Genomic DNA, 19093 nt, shown 5'->3' with positions numbered 1-19093 from the left:
TGTAAGAAGTTGTTATTTTTATATCCCTCCAGTTGATGCAAGAGATGTGCTCCACATAAACATGTATGAAATGCAAGGGAGGCCATAGACAGATTTCAGTACTTCAAGTACTTATTTTGGTTTGTGTAATGAAAAGGATATTCCATCAGTGTCTTTCAATACTGAATTAATCAAAAAGGGATAAGATATTCAGCAGTCTCTTATGCACCAAAATTCAGAACACACTCTGTGAAATATATATTCTGATCTTACCGGTACACTGAACTAAACAAATATCCTCTATATTGTCTTGTTTATGGGTGTTCATGTTCATATGGTTTACTTTAATTTTGGCACCAATTGATAGATCCATACTCTGACCTATTATTTGAATAACAATAGATTTAACCACAAACATTGACATGTGCTCTTTTGTTAACAACTATGTTGTGAAATTGTTATTGTATCCACTTATCTGATAATAAGAATAAGATAGGTCATACTTTCGGCCGACTGAAAAATTTTATAAATTCAAAAAAGTATTATTAGAAACCCTAGTCATTTGTTATGCCTTGTTCAATTTGTTATATCTCCTATTGAAGGTAGTTTGCACCTCGTCATATTTGCATTTCTTGTTGGGACTAAACAGTAATTGTTTAACGGTCGGAAAATCCCCACTTGCTTGTGACAATTACTAATACATGTAAATTTGAATCAAAAGTCTGCTTGTGACAATTACTGATACATGTAAATTTGAATCAAAAGTCTTAACAACAGAGACTTACATTCAAGTATGCGTAGACTTCCATGCATGTTCTTGAGATAATAAAATGTTTTACATCTACCTTGTTAGCGAAGACAAATGTAAAAGAATAACTTATACCAAACACTTCATGCCAGATACCTTATTTCTGAATGCTCTGTTTTTCGCACTCTCACCCCCCACCCTCTCTGGCAAGCTAAAAACAACAACATCAATATAATGATAACCACATTTATTACACAGAAGAAAGGTAGATACAAACTAGAGTGACAAAGTTCTTTATTATATACCTATAAATTTCTATTCCAAATGTACTACTAAATCATGAATAGCCAAAACTATTCAACAAATAGAGGAATCTATTATAACATTAGTGAAAATCACTGTCAAACAAGTTATCTTCGCTTGTTCCTGTCTTGCTGTACATTTCGTGGCATTTTGTACTACTAAGAGCGTGGTCTTTTTTGCAAACAAAAATGTATTCATCCATCATTATTTTTATTTTTTCACAGCTATATTTCTGTTCCTGAAACAATTTATAGAAGTTCAGTGAATTGAAACTCTTTTTGTCTTAAAATGAGCAGATATATAATAAAAAGATAAATAGTACTAGCTTTCTGAAGGCCATGTATTTTGATACTCTCAGCTTGGGAAAATACATATTATGCTGGACCTCAGGTCTTGAAAGATATAAATTTTCCAATTCTTCTTGTAGCAAAATACAATGCCTAAAAAAGCTTCTACAACACTGTTCTTTTGAAAGAGAAAATCAGCATGATTAAACTTAACCTCAATATTACCTTCAACACTTTTCTTCTTAAAACATTGTAATTTTTGTATTATCATGTCTGAAAAGGTGCCTTTTATAAAATGAAAGAGTCTTAATTTGACACATCTTTTACACAATGGTATATAAATGAGATTATGTTCACAATAAAATGATTATAAAAAAGGTGCAGTACTATATCAACTAAAACTAGATCAAGTGACTTGCATTTACTGAGTAATGAATTTAAATATTTGAGCAATAAGTTTGTTTGACAAGGTTCAAGCCAGAGTCTGTTAAACAAAGGCCCTGATCTGCTGCATCTAAAAGTGAGAGAGCAGTATTTTCAGACTGGTCGTTAACTACTGGTAAATGTTGGATAATTTGTTGAAATAATGTATATGTCCCCAACCCTGCAGAAAAAATATATATACAAAACTGTTAACATATATCAATGTGTGCTTTCTAAACAATGCAAGAAGGTAATCAATTTGAATTGAAACACAAAATACTTTTCTCACATGTCTTACTCCCGTGATTATTTGTACAATTTTTGAAATTTTCCTTGCCAACCTGACTCTGTGAAAATCATACAATTTTATGTAAACATCATATTGATTAACATAATCAAAAACAAACAAAAAATATAAACATTGCCTCTCCAAAACCTGCTATTGCACAGATTTTTCTCTCCTTTAATTTTTCTTTTGTGTAATCATTTCTTCCAATTATTATCTTTTTCTATATATAAACATAATTATCAATTTTTAATTTTTACTAATATACAGATATTTGTTTATCTTGTAATTGTTAAATTATGTTCCTAATATGTATAAGCTAAATTAATATAGAAATATATTGAATATTTATTAAATTTAAAATTGAATATACAATACTTTTATGTTCAAGGATGACCCATGAGCAAAAAGATGCAATAATTACATTTATAACAATGATAAAAACTGCCCTTCAACAATACAACATAAATTAGTCAGTGCTGCAATTTTTTAGAGGGCAATGTTAGAGATATTCACAAAAGTAACAGAGTAAACAAATCTTTGCAAAAGTAATAGAGTAAACAATCTTTACAAAAGTTACAGAATAAACAAATTTCTTTAAGACACTCAAACATGATGCTGAAATATTTGTGTTCAAAAGTAGAGGATAAAATGAATAAAATACTGATGTTAACACAATATAAACTGTATATACAAGTGACTGTAAAAAGTCATAACTTTGTCCAATATAACAAGACCACATTAAAATGTTTATCACAATAAATAAATATAAAAAAAATATGAGGTGTAAATATACATGAAACTGGGACGGAATTTTTGTAAGGAGAAATATTCTCAAAAAGAACGTCGTACCAAAATTTGAAAGGACAAGGTTTAAAAATATCAAAAAACAAAAACAAAAACATGTCATGTCTTGAAAATTTTCAATAATAGTTGTAGTCCAGAACTTGGCTAATCTGGGTTTTTCCAAGCTAATCCTGCGGTACAAACAAACATTTATTACTGCAGCGTCATGGTGCACTACCGTTCACAATAGATAAGTTAACTTGTTGCACTTTTTTTTTTTAAAAGCTATAACTGTAACAGTTTGTTTATACCCCTTGATTAGCTGGGAAAATCCTAGATATTCCTTAATTCCAGTGTAAGTCTATTACATTGTACTCATATCTAAAATAATTTTTAAAGACAAACAACATTTGAACAATGCTTCCTTGATAATACTGGTGAATAAAGCCAATTTTCTATTGTCTGCATGTTAATGTATAAATGATACATTTTATGTTGTGTAAAAGAAATGAGGTACATGTTGATATATTCAATTCTATTGATACAATAATAGAGTGTTTGTTTCTCTACAAATGAGTAGGCTGTAAGTCATATTTAACTTGTAAAACACAGTATAAAATACACTCAATTTTAACAATTTTATGTTATATAACATTGTTAAACCATTACACTTAAAAAATTAGATAATGAACTTTGCTTGCTTTGACTTTGGAACTGTTCATATTAATTTTAGATAAATTTTGACACACTGTAATATTTACTTATTAAAATATAATTTAAAACACAGCACAACAAAATAAAAAGTGTATCATAAATCTGTATATGTGCAAAACTCTTCCATTATATTACTTCATTCATCAGGAATCATTTTAATTGGTTCATAATATGCAATTTACTGATTAAAGAAAAATGTCTTTAATTCCTACTGGTCAATAACTGTTGATAAAAAAATACTTACTGGTTAATTAGGTCAAAGACTTTTCTTTTAAGCATTTTTTTTTAGCATTGAAGTAATTCTAAGCATTATGTACTGTTTACTGTCATTTGATTTAATGAACTATTTGTGACCTTTAAATTTTAAGTAAATTAATGTCATTTGATTAAATGTATTGTTTGTTTCAGATTGGTCACTTTTGTTATTTACTTTATTAACTGTTATTTAGTTAGCTGAACTGTTTGCAATTTAATAACTGATTTGTCAATTTTGTGATACATATAAGCAGAACAACTGTTTTAACATTTCTTCTTGTGTCGTCTTGCAGCCAGTTTTTCTTGGAGGCCTTGTTCTTGTCGGATTTTATTGAGGCCTTGTTGTCGCTCAAATTCTTCCCGATCCTTCTTATATTGTTCCTTCAACTGAGATATGTCACCTGAAACAAGATCAAAACTATTCTATCATCATATTTGTTTTGATATAAATGAGTGTCAATGAGGACAACAAAAGTGTCTGCTTCTCTATCCAGGTATACACTACTATAGTGATTAATACAAGATGAAGTAATTTGTTTCTCAATCAAGCTATATAATTATAATGAGTGAAAGAAAGTTTTATTGTTGGGATACTGACAAAAATATATAAAATTTAATAATTTTTATAAAGTTATATACAGTTAAAACATCAATTATGACATCATTATTGATGTCATTACAATGTAAGGTGTTAAATATGACATCAATAATGATGTCATCATAATGTAGGGTGTGATATATGACATCATTAATGATGTCATCATAATGTAGGGTGTGATATATGACATCATTAATGATGTCATCACAATGTAGGGTGTGATATATGACATCATTAATGATGTCATCACAATGTAGGGTGTGATATATGACATCATTAATGATGTCATCATAATGTAGGGTGTGATATATGACATCATTAATGATGTCATCACAATGTAGGGTGTTAAATATGACATCAATAATGATGTCATCACAATGTAGGTTGTTATGTATGACATCATTAATGATGTCATCATAATGTAGGGTGTGATATATGACATCATTAATGATGTCATCACAATGTAGGGTGTTATGTATCATCAATCCTTTCTCTTCCTGCATGAAACAATTCATCAGGATTGTCTTGTACTTTTTATATAAAATTAAATCACTTTCTTTTTACTAAGATACTTCAATTATTTAAAGCTATATTAGCTTTTGCTCTAAAGCTTTGAAAATATTTCTCAATGAAATAAGAAAACAAGTGTTAGTAAAGTAAAAGAAAACTTTACTTACCAAATAAGTCATCTTCACATGGTAAAGGTGCGAGTTCACTCAGAGGTAGGGGTGTAGGAGCTGGCATTGGCTATAAGGAACAAAAATATAACATATTAATCACTTAATAGTATATAAATCACTGTTACCTGTCTTGCAAGCTTATACAATTCAATGTTTACCCTGTCTTGCCATTACAAGCAAGAATTACTTCCAATTACTGTACCTTACTGCTGATTCTATATATTTTAAATTAACATTTCTTGAGATAACAGGAATTAGACTTGTTTATATACTGCACACTTCCAATATATGAATTTATTTACTTATTTCTTATTCTAGTTTGATTGTACAGCCACTCTATCCATGCTTCCTGTGTTACAGGGAAGACACATGGTTGTTATATTCCAGTATGCTTTAAAGATATTCTTTATACTCATCCTTGACTAAAATATCTTTATCACAGAAATTTATTGAAATTTATGAAATTCTTACTGAATATGTCACATTTGAATAAAAGAAAGAAAAAGCTGTGTATAGGAAGCTGCTTTTCTTATTGCAGGTCAACTTATTAGTTGGTATAATTATAATGACCCTATATATTCCTATTGTGATCATGTCTAATTTTTAAATTGTATAATTTTAAACTTAACATATCTTGTGAGACTGACTGTAGCAATAATTTTTAATATGTTTCTAAAATCAAATTTGAGCATAGTTTATAAATCAACACACAATCTGTTGGTTGAGAGGTAGACATTTTAATTACCGGGCCATCAGTCCCTAAATCTATCTATATATACACCAGATACAAAGAAAGTTCATTTTATTGTATTGAAATACCATATCTACTTATTGTTTATTTGTTCATTCCATCAATTCATTTTTTGATTGTTTAGTTGTTTATCTCATTCATTTGTCATACATGAATTGTCATGGCAATAAAGTTATAGATTTATACCCGATCATTACTAGCATCTGGCATGTTACCATCATCACCAACGGGTGCTGCACGCACAATTCCTATACCTTTCAGGTCCATATCATCATCAGATAACTTCTGTTGATCTATATCAAATAATAAATAGTTGTCATAGATACCAAAAATATAATATAATTTATCACACTTTGAAAAAAAAAATCAATTTCAAAGTTTGTATTACAGGTGTGGCTGTTTAATATTAAAGTTGAATGTCTGTACTCCATGAAAAATATTTCATTAAATATTTATTACAATGTTTGTTCACTCATTTATACATTTAGTAACAGTTCTAATAATACATTTCAACTGTAAATTGTTAATTCAAGAGATTTTAATACTAAAATAATAAAGATTAATGAGCTCAGAATATAACCACCTTTGACTTTAGATATAAAAGCTGGCTCTATGAAAGTTTTCTTTGCCACAGGAGTTGATTACAAGTTAGTTAAATTAGTTATAGTAAATAATAATAACATACCATTCTTTATAAAATACTAATGTTGAAGTATAGATATGTACTTTATAGTTAGAAAGTTAAAAAATTTTACTATGTCAAGAAATATACATATCAATTACTAATATAAGATATTATTGAATAGTAAACAAATTACGCTGTATTCCACTTGTGCTACCCATTCCCATACATCTACACAAGTTTTTTTATACTAATAAAAATTAAAATAACAGTAATTATGTCATTTATATACATGTGTGTATTACTTTTTATGAAAGAATATAAAAAATCATATTTTCACTGCACTCATGAATAAAGTCTTTGCAATATATAATGATTAAAGTTGTTTAGATTTGTTTCACAAGCAGACTTGAAAATAAAAAATGTTTAAACTAAAATAAACTTATTCCTTGTAAAAAAATATGCAAACATGTGAATTGTGTATCCTTCTTCTCATAAAATCAGAACACTTGTACCCTTCCCTCTTTAAATTCTCGGGAAAATTAGGAAAACTCATTGCAAATAATTACAGAGTTGTCATAAAGGCAAAAGCAAAAAAAAATGTTTCAAGACCTTCATCTGTCAGTGATTCTAAAGTAAACCACTAAAAACCTGTGATAGACTAAAGCCTAATACTAACAATTTGAAACTTCTTATTGTCAAATTATGGCATTTAAATAGGAAAAACACATAATCACTGCCCCCTACCCTCTGGGTTCCATGTACATTTTCATTTCCTCTATCAATCTCTATTTGGACAAACAAACATTTGAACACTGTGAAAACTTGTAAAAGACCAGAAACAAACAATTACATTACAGCCTAATTAGGCAACAATACACCTGTAATACACCTGTAATCAACATTAATGACAGTATGTTAATATTTCATCATTGTTTATAAGGTTAAGAAGTCATCAATGTTCATCAACAATAAATTATCCATCCTGAAAATGCCTCAATGGCCAATCATACTAATAAGTCTATTAAGCCTTAATCAAGAGATTGATGTAAAATAGGTACTGAAGTGGACCATTTGTCTAACAACACACTGCGAGTGCAACCACACAATATCCTTTAATGTGTGTCATATAATGTTGTAAAATACAAACCAGCCTGGGAAAACCCATCTAAAATTAAATTCAAAAGTATTATCATATACATGACTAGTATATTAATTCAGGAATACATTATGTTTACTTGTTTTAATTAAAAAACATCTAGTTCTGTTATAGATTTTGTACCTGTTCTTAGAAAGTATTTGCCAACTTTATAGTCAGTTCAGCAACAACTTAAAATGGATACCTCATTGTGCTCTCCTTTTTTCTATTTGCCAAATAAACCTATATCAACCATGAATGAATAGCATGAAAGGAATGATTACCCTGTTGTTAAATTTGTTAAAACATATACTTGTATTTCTGATAAAAAATGTTCATGATGCTGTAAAAATGGTTAATTTTAACACATGAATCAACATTACTATGCTGTATAATTGGTTAGTTTTGACACATGAATCAACATTGCTATGCTGTATAATTGGTTAGTTTTGACACATGAATCAACATTGCTATGCTGTATAATTGGTTAATTTTGACACATGAGTCAACAATGCTATGCTGTAAAAATGGTTAATTTTGACACATGAATCAACATTGCTATGCTGTAAAAATGGTTAATTTTGACATATGAATCAACATTGCTATGCTGTAAAAATGGTTAATTTTGACATATGAATCAACATTGCTATGCTGTAAAACTGGTTAATTTTGACATATGAATCAACATTGCTATGCTGTATAATTGGTTAATTTTGACACATGAGTCAACAATGCTATGCTGTAAAAATCGTTAATTTTGACATATGAATCAACATTGCTATGCTGTAACAAGAACTGTCGGAGGACAGTAAAGCTCGACTATTCAAAAATTTGTCACAAGGGTGTTTCATTGAGTATAATAATGCTTACCTATATGAATACATAAAATTGTCCGAAAAGGTACAAACTCTTCAAGTTTCAATACATTCCCTTCAGTAGTTATGGAGATACAAGCTTACATACAAAAACTTAACCAAGATTTTCTAAGTCGAAAAAGGGGCATAATTATGAAATAAAACAATTCAGAGTTATGGGACTTGTACCAATCTCCTTAGATAATCACAGAGACCAAGTGTGTGAAGTTTCAATCCATTCCCTTCAGTAGTTATGGAGATACCAGCTTACACGCAAAAACTTAACCAAAAATTTCTAAGTCGAAAAAGGGGCATAATTATGTTAAAAAGCAAATCCGAGTTATGGGACTTGTGCCAATCATCTAAGATAATCAGAGAGAACAAGTGTGTGAAGTTTCAATCCATTCCCTTCAGTAGTTATGGAGATACCAGCTTACACGCAAAAACTTAACCAAAAATTTCTAAGTCGAAAAAGGGGCATAATTATGTTAAAAAGCAAATCTGAGTTATGGGACTTGTGCCAATCATCTAAGATAATCAGAGAGAACAAGTGTGTGAAGTTTCAATCCATTCCCTTCAGTAGTTATGGAGATACCAGCTTACACGCAAAAACTTAACCAAAAATTTCTAAGTCGAAAAAGGGGCATAATTAAGTTAAAAAGCAAATCCGAGTTATGGGACTTGTGCCAATCATCTAAGATAATCAGAGAGAACAAGTGTGTGAAGTTTCAATCCATTACCTTCAGTAGTTATGGAGATACCAGCTTACATGCAAAAACTTAACCAAGAATTTCTAAGTCAAAAAAGGGGCATAATTATGTAAAAAAGCAAATCAGAGTTATGGGACTTGTGCCAATTATCTAAGATAATCACAGAGAACAAGTGTGTGAAGTTTCAATCCATTCCCTTCAGTAGTTATGGAGATACCAGCTTACACGCAAAAACTTAACCAAGAATTTCTAAGTCGAAAAAGGGGCATAATTATGTAAAAAAGCAAATCAGAGTTATGGGACTTGTGCCAATCATCTTAGATAATCACAGAGAACAAGTGTGTGAAGTTTCAATCCATTCCCTTCAGTAGTTATGGAGATACCAGCTTACATACAAAAACTTAACCAAGATTTTCTAAGTCGAAAAAGGGGCATAATTATGAAATAAAACAATTCAGAGTTATGGGACTTGTGCCAATCATCTTAGATAATCACAGAGAACAAGTGTGTGAAGTTTCAATCCATTCCCTTCAGTAGTTATGGAGATACCAGCTTACATACAAAAACTTAACCACAGGGACGCCGACGCCGACGCCGACAAATGGGTGACTGCATTAGCTCGATTATTCTGCGAATAGTCGAGCTAAAAATGGTTAATTTTGACATATGAATCAACATTGCTATGCTGTAAAAATGGTTAATTTTGACATATGAATCAACATTGCTATGCTGTAAAACTGGTTAATTTTGACATATGAATCAACATTGCTATGCTGTATAATTGGTTAATTTTGACACACGAGTCAACAATGCTATGCTGTTAAAATGGTTAATTTTGACATATGAATCAACATTGCTATACTGTAAAACTGGTTAATTTTGACACATGAATCAACATTGCTATGCTGTTAAAATGGTTAATTTTGACATATGAATCAACATTGCTATACTGTAAAAATGGTTAATTTTGACACATGAATCAACATTGCTATGCTGTAAAAATGGTTAATTTTGACATATGAATCAATATTGCTATGCTGTTAAAATGGTTAATTTTGACATATGAATCAACATTGCTATACTGTAAAACTGGTTAATTTTGACATATGAATCAACATTGCTATGCTGTAAAAATGGTTAATTTTGACATATGAATCAATATTGCTATGCTGTTAAAATGGTTAATTTTGACATATGAATCAACATTGCTATACTGTAAAACTGGTTAATTTTGACATATGAATCAACATTGCTATGCTGTAAAAATGGTTAATTTTGACATATGAATCAACATTGCTATGCTGTAAAACTGGTTAATTTTGACATATGAATAAACATTGCTATGCTGTATAATTGGTTAATTTTGACATTTGAGTCAACATTGCTAGGCTGTAAAAATGGTTAATTTTGACAAATGAATCAACATTGCTAGGCTGTAAAAATGGTTAATTTTGACAAATGAATCAACATTGCTAGGCTGTAAAAATGGTTAATTTTGACAAATGAATCAACATTGCTAGGCTGTAAAAATGGTTAATTTTGACAAATGAATCAACATTGCTAGGCTGTAAAAATGGTTAATTTTGACAAATGAATCAACATTGCTATGCTGTAAAAATGGTTAGCTTTGACATATGCATCAACATTGCTATGCTGTATAATTGGTTAATTTTGACACATGAGTCAACAATGCTATGCTGTAAAAATGGTTAATTTTGACACATGAATCAACATTGTTATGCTGTAAAACTGGTTAATTTTGACATATGAATCAACATTGCTATGCTGTTAAAATGGTTAATTTTGACATATGAATCAACATTGCTATACTGTAAAACTGGTTAATTTTGACACATGAATCAACATTGCTACGCTGTAAAAATGCTTAATTTTGACATATGAATCAACATTGCTATGCTGTTAAAATGGTTAATTTTGACATATGAATCAACATTGCTATACTGTAAAATGGTTAATTTTGACACATGAATCAACATTGCTATGCTGTTAAAATGGTTAATTTTGACACATGAATCAACATTGCTATGCTGTTAAAATGGTTAATTTTGACATATGAATCAACATTGCTATACTGTAAAAATGGTTAATTTTGACACATGAATCAACATTGCTATACTGTAAAACTGGTTAATTTTGACATATGAATCAATATTGCTATGCTGTATAATTGGTTAATTTTGACATATGAATTAATTTGTTAATAGTCTAGTTAATTAGTCAGTTAATTTCTAACTAATATCATCAAAAATCTATACAGTGTCCGAGGGCTTTTTTATCTGAAAATTGCTACATTAGTAAACAGCAGTCAATTTTTCCTAAATGATGTGAGTGCAGTGAAAAATTATCTTTTTTTTCCTGTGCAATAATTTTACCTGTTAAGCCTTTTAAACCTGAAAATTTGTAAAAAAAGGGAAGGTAACTATACAACATGCTGGGAAACAACAATTCTAATGCTACAACAGTTTTATTATACAATCTATAAATAGCTTTAAAAAGACTTTTCCTGATTGGTTATAGGACATAATATTTTTTCTTAAAATAATTAACAGGTCAATTTCATGTACTTTTACTGGGTTACAATTTATCCCTAAAAATAGATTTTCTAGAAAATTGCCAAAGTACACAAGGATATGATTAGAGAAATGTATAAGTAAAAGACAAAGTAGTATATTATTGTTGGCATCCTTATAAGTACTTGGAAACATTACACAAATTTAGTGTTCCCATGTGTTCTTTATAAAAATTATAGCCAAATTATTTAAAAAAAAAAACAACTGAAGAAATGTCTTTTGCATTGTGTTTAGAGGAAGATTTGATCAGCTACTTATAAATTATACAATAAAACAAATATAAACTTTTTAGCTGGTGAATATAATGTAAATGTACAATATATTCACAACATATGTAGCTAAAATAATGTAAATGTACAATATATTCACAACATGTAGCTAAAATGTCCATATTTGTATAATATATAATGCTATATAAATTATCTGGGATAGTACAAGTCTTGCATGATAAACTGACCATACATGAAATAAATTCATTATTATAATTTCATTAAATGACTTTTTCATGTGTAGATTATAAAAATATTTGCTTTATTTGCATCATCAATACTCAATGATTATTACAATGTCCATTGACATCAACATATAACAGGCACAATATAGGCATGTATTTTTTGTGATTAAACATGTCAATTTTACATTTATAATTTCAATTTAGAACATGAGGGTTCAGTTATCTATATACATGACAAAAAAAAAGAATTGAAATGAACATGATTTAAGATACGAGAACAAATCTTTTATCTACAGTCAAACTTGCATTGAAATACCATTTAATATTTGTTCAAGATCATAGTTTTAGAAGAATAAGGCCACGGTAGCCATACTGGCTCACCTGATATCTGTTGCACTAAGGGACATAACTTTGTAAACAAAGCACAGATAATTTTAACCAATAGAGAATGATATAAAAATAACATTTTGTATAGAACCTTAAGATTATCCTTTATACAAAATATTTATGTTCTGGGTATAAAAATTTGATTCTATTTTTAGCTCTGGCAGCCATCTTGTCAGCAACTTATGTAAAGGACAACCAAGTCTTTGTAGAAGACCAATCTAAGCATTATTAGCAAAACTACTGGAACAAGATGTTGTTTGTGTGTAGCAAAATATTAACGATGGATAACAAACACAGGGTAATCAACAATTATCGCTCACCTTGTGCATGTTATGCTCAGGTGAGCTAAAAAACGAAAACAATTCAGATGATATAGTAGAATGAAAATATTCTTTTTTTAACAGGAATATTTTTATCTTTCTTTGAAAATTTAAATCATGTTAATTTTTTCTTTTTTCATTGACACATGATATTAACAAGATCTAAGGATTCAACCAAAATTATATTGTGATATTTAATGAAAGGTTTGACTGTATATAAAGAAATAATGGATACACAACACTGGGTATTGACTTTACAAGGAATACTACACTGTCTCATAATAATACAAAAGCTAAATTTGAACATAAAACTAGACAACCATCCCATATTCCCCATACCTTACTGTCTTTCTAGTTTTCAAGTTAAAACTTATATTGTATTACAAATTATGATGACTAAGGGGAAAGGTGAACTGTAAGTACTGTTATAACTTACTATTGCAGGGTATATCTGAATCTGAAGAAATTGTAGCAGAAATTTGCAATAACAAACATTTATTTATATAATTATTTTATGTTTTAAATATAAACCAATGGACATTGAATCATCAATATAATTTCAAACAATCATAATTATAAAATAGTAAAAGCAAGGCCTAGCCTAGTAGCCTCATTTCGAAGTAGGATGGCATAGTTTTCTCAATATCTCTATGTTAGTCTAGCTATCAAACCAATGTCACATTTATCACCTTTTCTGACTGAACAGGAGTAAAAACTCTTTGATTCTTTCTATGACACACAACTGATTCTTATTTTTTTTCAACATGACATATATGGTATACATGTAATAGGTGAAATTGCTATAAATTCATTAGATTTTCCCAATAAAAATATTTTTCCTGAATTAAATTATGTTTTCTGAAATAAATCTTTTCCAAGTATAGGTTAGAGTGCATATTGGGTGTTCTTCGTAAATAAGAAAGCTAAAAAGGAGCGGAGCTTGCGAAGCGACTGTAGCTTTCTTATTTACGAAGAACATCCAATATGCACTCTAACCGGCTTAGTGATCCGCCCACTTGCGTTTTATAATATAAAACGTCCAGTTTTTAATATATAAAATCTGTTCTATTAAGATTTGTAACCTGAAAATTTGAAAAATCCTCGTCGGTGATTGGCTTAAAAAAATTGGCGAGCACTAAAACTTGATTTTCTTTTTTTGCACATTAAAAAATCTCCAAAAATGAAATCTTCATTCCAATTAATTAAAAGCCCTTAAGAAAATATTTTCCCCAATTTAGTTCCAAACTGAAATTGTTTTTTGTCAATTGAAAAAAAAGAAGAAAAGATTCCCTATGTAGTACACCTTTAATGTATAATAGCGGGTGAAGTTAGCATTTTTCAAACAGTCTATGAAAGCAACAGATATAACATAACATCCACAACAACCAGGGCAATATATGGTGTATGTTAACTCACCATAATAAATACATTATGTATTAAAGAAACAAACAAGAACCATGCAATTATTTTATTTACCAAGTTCTTACATGACACACCCTATGATTAATGCCATGAAGTTGAATAATTGACTTTTTATTTACAGTAGTTGTTATTAATAAACTTGGTTTTGGTATACCGGCCTAGTTCTTGCAGTTTTTGAGAAAAGACAAATACAAAGTTAATGTTACTGAATGGGAACAGTTTTTGTTAAAGCTGGAGTATCCGTCTATCATATAGAAAGCTCACTTTGAAGCATTGTTCTAGCAAGCTAAATACTTGAATACAAAGGTGATATAGCAAACAAAAGGGGGAGTGTGTGAGAGATAGGTAACTTGTGTATATTGACGGAAACATAGGTTACTATACCTGGCATCATTTCTGGCATGTAAAAAAAAATCAAGTTATTTTACTTTGAAACCACCCACTTTAATATATACAAAATTATACCTGAAATCAATTTTTCAAAAGTGCATTCCTTTAGGGCCTAACAAGTAAGCTATTTGTGATTTAAAGCAGCATGTCTCAAGATTAGTAACAGGTGTGCACAATTAATGAAATCATGTTAAACAAAATTTATATTCTTCAATGGCAAAGGTAAAAACTATCAGTAACAGTAAATTTTCTATGCTTTTTTTGCTGATTATCGTTCACATTTTTACTACTGAACTTAATTGGTTAATATTGAATGTTTCACAGCTGAATTTAATTGGTTGCCACAAGTTTGTCTGTAATACTGAATGTCCTATAGAATGAGCGTTTTCAATGGTTTTAATTGCCTCATGAAATTGTGATGCGACCAATGAAATACCTGTCTTTGACACACTTCCTATTCACTGGGTGTCGGCCAGAAATCCCATGGCTGATACAATTAAATGTTAATGGTTCAGCCATGGTTATCTGACAATTAATTTCAAGATGAACTAACATAGTTTCAAGAAATTACAACTTTAGAGTAATGTGTAATTGTACCATCTTTATAAATAATGTTCAATAAATAAACAAACAAAAAACATAATTTTTGTTACAAAAGAAAATCACAATTTGTTATTTTTTATAGACATCAGGCTTTAATTTTCTAAAAAAATGTATACATATTTACAATACATAAAACATTGAAAAATTTATGCAAAATATGTCTGAATTAACCCTTTTGTTACAATACTTCTGTGGAAATTTGGCTGAAATCTGTCAAGAAATGTAGAGATGCCCACACAAGAGAAATTTTTTATCCCTACCTACCAATTAGAAACAAACATTCACCAATATCATAATCAGTATTTTTTTCTTCAGAAAACCGTGTTAGAAATAAGCATTTATCTTGAGTCATGCAGCTTTAAAGCAACTTAAAAAAATCGGAAATAATTTTTTTGTAATCATAGAACAGTTCAATTATCAATTAAATAATGATGAAATAAACAAGATGTCCATGATTTTACCTGCATCAGTTAAACCTCCCACGTCTCCACCACTTTCTGCCACTTTATCTCTGATCAACTTTATTCTTTCTGCCCGTAAATCTTTCTCAACCTTTTTGACCTCTTCTGTTACCTTTTTCAGATCTTTCTGAATGGTGCCTTGAATAACCTTGAATGTAATAGTTCATAACTTAAAGTAGTTCATAGCTTACCATAATTGATAGGTTATAGTAGTTCATGGCTTACAGTAGTTTATAGCTTATAACAGTTCATAAGTTAAAGTAGTTCATAGCTTACAATAGTTCATAGGCTACAGCAGCTCACATTAGTTCATAGCTTACAGTAGTTCATAGTATACAGTAGCTTAAAGCTTACATACAGAAGTTCATAGCTTACAGTAGTTCATAGTTTACAGTAGTTTGTAGCTTACAGAAGTTCATAGCTTATGGTAGGTAATGGATCTTTTAGTAATTGAAGATGAATTAGAACAATTTGTAGCATAAAAAAAACAAAGAAATTTGTTTAATTGATATACCCTGCCATAACTGAAACCAATTGAAGCTTCTTAAAATTATGTACCTCAAAATATGAGCAAAAATTAATTTGGTATTTTTACTTACTCTGAGACAAAGCCCACAAAAACTGAGATTGTGTCAAGCTTTTTAACATTGTAAATAACATCTTTATAAGGTATGATGACATTAAAATACTATAATGATATTATGTAATGTCTTATCAGTTTTGATTAAAAATTATCAAGGTAGGCCAATATGATGTTCTGACTTGAAATAAAAGGCTAGCTCTAAGTTATAAAGGGCCATATACCCTTGTGAGATTCAAGTCCTACTGCAAGTGACCTTCACAGCTTGGCATCAAGAGTTTATAGCTTTTAAAATGGCCTAGAAATCTATTTACAATGCTTTACATAACCTAAACAAGAGGGCCATGATGGCCCTGAAGTCGCTCACCTGTATATAGGCCCCCGGAGTGGGGCCAGTTTAAACCTCAGGGCTTTTATTTGAACAAACTTGGTAGGCACCTATTAGAAGATGTTTCATGCTAAACATCTAAGGTCTAGCTGGTCAAGTTTTTTCTTTACACATATGTGTTATACACATATAAGGAAAATGAATGACCCCCGGGGCGGGGCCAATTTTGACCCCAGGGCTTTAATTTGAACAAACTTGGTAGACACTCACTAGAAGATGTTTCATGCTTAGTATCTAGACTTTAGCTATTTGGTTTTTTTCAAAGAAGTTTTTGCTATACACATATAAGGAAAATCAATGACCCCCGGGGCGGGGCCAATTTTGACCCCAGGGCTCTTATTTGAACAAACTTGGTAGACATCCATAAGAATATGTTTCATGCTAAATATCTTAGCTCTAGCTCTTTGGGTTCTTTAAAAGAAGATTTTTTAAGTTTTTACTTTATGCATATAGGGAAAATCAATGACCCCCTGGGGCGGGGCTAAATTTGACCCCAGGGCTTTTATTTGAACAAACTTGGTAGACACCCATTAGAAGATGTTTCATGCTAAATATCTTAGCTCTAGCACTTTGGGTTCTTTAAAAGAATATTTTTTAAGATTTTACTATATGCATATAGGGAAAATCAATGACCCCCTTGGGCGGGGCCAATTTTGACCCCAGGGCTTTTATTTGAACAAACTTGGTAGACACTCACTAGAAGATGTTTCATGCCAAATATCTAAGCTCTAGCTCTTTGGGTTTTATAGAAGAAGATATTTAAAGTTTTTTCTTTTGGTTGCCATGGCAACCAGAGTTCTGCATGGAATTAAATTCTTTGAACAATTTTAAAAGGTGACCACCAAAGAAACATTCCTGTGAAGTTTGGATGAAATTGGCTTAGTGGTTTATGAGGAGATGTCATTTAAAGTAAAAGTTTATGGATGACGGGCGGACGCCGGACGGACGCCGGAAGAAAGGCGATCACAAAAGCTCACCCTGTCACTTTGTGACAGGTGAGCTAAAAAAAAAGAAAACAAATTTATCATGTCTAGAACAAAGCTTTAAGTGCTCCAATAACTCTCAGTGACTTGAATTACAGTGTAACCTAAATAACCTTATATTATTAGTTATAATGATTGCTGACAGGTTATATGGCCCTTAGTAATATAAACAGTTGTTTGTAAATATAACAGCTCGGGTTATATTGCAAACAGCTGTTTATATACAGCCATATATCCTGTCAACAATCTTTATAACGAATTTATAATACAGCTAGCATCAATCTTTAGAGAAAAGGTAAGATTTCTTCATGAATCGACAGTAGCCGTGTATATAAAACTTTATAAACACCATGATTATCCAATGAAAAGCAATATTACAAACGTGCAGTATTATAAATTGTTATCTATGCACTGGTTCATACTGAAGTTAATTTTATCAGATGAAAGTTGAAATGATATCTTACATTGTCAAACCATTGCAGTAGTGCCGCAGCCCTTTTATATGTGACTTCATAACATGTAAATGCGTGTTTGTGCCGTCCCTTATCCACCATATCTGTGAGAAAATTGTGTAAAGCAAAACCCATGAAAATACCAGAAAAGAAAACGTATAAACTATGTGCATCAAAATGTTGATAGAATACTGTGAAATCATGGAATATCTTCATAAGAAAATTTGATATTCTTAGTTTTTCAAAAATGTTCGTGGATGATAATTGAAATAATCAAATCAAGCAATCTCAAAATGAGATGTCCCAGAAGCAGTGCTCGAACACTTTCCTCTGTGCTGTCGATAGTATGATAAAAATAAAGTAAACAAGGAACATAATTTCACAAAAATGTTTGGTAGAATTACTTGCCCTTGTGGGTAAATGATGGTTGTTTTGAGAAAGTTAGTTAGATATAAAAAGGGAGATAATTTAGCAGAAATGCTTTCTTTTTTTTATAGTGAACAAATAATCCCAGTTTATTGTAAATCTTTCAATTTGATAGTTTTTTGAGCAATTATTAAACCTTAACAAAAACATTAACCAGTACAAAATAATCCAAGTCAAAATTATTTTTTTATCATTAATTTCACTCAAATTAAGCATATGTTTTATTAAAAGGTATTTCTTTGAATGAAGTTAAAGTGACATTATGCTCATATTTTCATAGTCAAGTTGAGCGGAATTGACTTTACATTTCAAAACATTGACAGTCAAAATGGTGTTTGACCAACAGTTGATATTAAAAATGTTAAGGATAAAATTATAAATCTGCCTAACATTTAAAACAAGAGCTGTCCGTAAGACAGCGCGCTCGACTTTTTTATTGCTTGCCAATAAAAAAAGTTTTTGCAGTAAAAGGCAATACAAGAATCTCTGTATTTTTAAAGTG

At 30.1% G+C, this 19093-nt stretch overlaps 1 protein-coding gene across 14 annotated transcripts in view; it reads right to left on the bottom strand.

Moving 5' to 3' along the window:
* Positions 1–3275: 3275 nt before the first annotated feature.
* Positions 3276–19093, bottom strand: part of LOC132732000 (uncharacterized) — a 39658-nt gene continuing 23840 nt past the window's right edge. For 3 of the 14 annotated variants that reach the window (XM_060718323.1, XM_060718328.1, XM_060718325.1), the window contains exons 9-15: positions 15763–15910; positions 13323–13343; positions 11528–11545; positions 7583–7600; positions 5997–6103; positions 5057–5126; positions 3276–4182 (exon numbers count right to left, since the gene is read on the bottom strand). In XM_060718323.1, coding sequence (XP_060574306.1) covers positions 4046–4182; positions 5057–5126; positions 5997–6103; positions 7583–7600; positions 11528–11545; positions 13323–13343; positions 15763–15910 — 519 coding nt within the window. In that variant the 3' untranslated portion in view covers positions 3276–4045. Of the gene's footprint in view, positions 4183–5056; positions 5127–5996; positions 6104–7582; positions 7601–11527; positions 11546–13322; positions 13344–14692; positions 14705–15762; positions 15911–18177; positions 18270–19093 lie in introns of all 14 variants that reach the window. The other 11 variants (XM_060718326.1, XM_060718327.1, XM_060718329.1 and 8 more) reach the window with 11 other exon arrangements.

This window comes from Ruditapes philippinarum, unplaced genomic scaffold (assembly GCF_026571515.1).
Source record: "Ruditapes philippinarum isolate M1 unplaced genomic scaffold, ASM2657151v2 ctg3128_1_1_1_1, whole genome shotgun sequence".
Classification (NCBI taxonomy): domain Eukaryota; kingdom Metazoa; phylum Mollusca; class Bivalvia; order Venerida; family Veneridae; genus Ruditapes; species Ruditapes philippinarum.
This window is presented reverse-complemented; position numbering and strand designations above follow the sequence as displayed.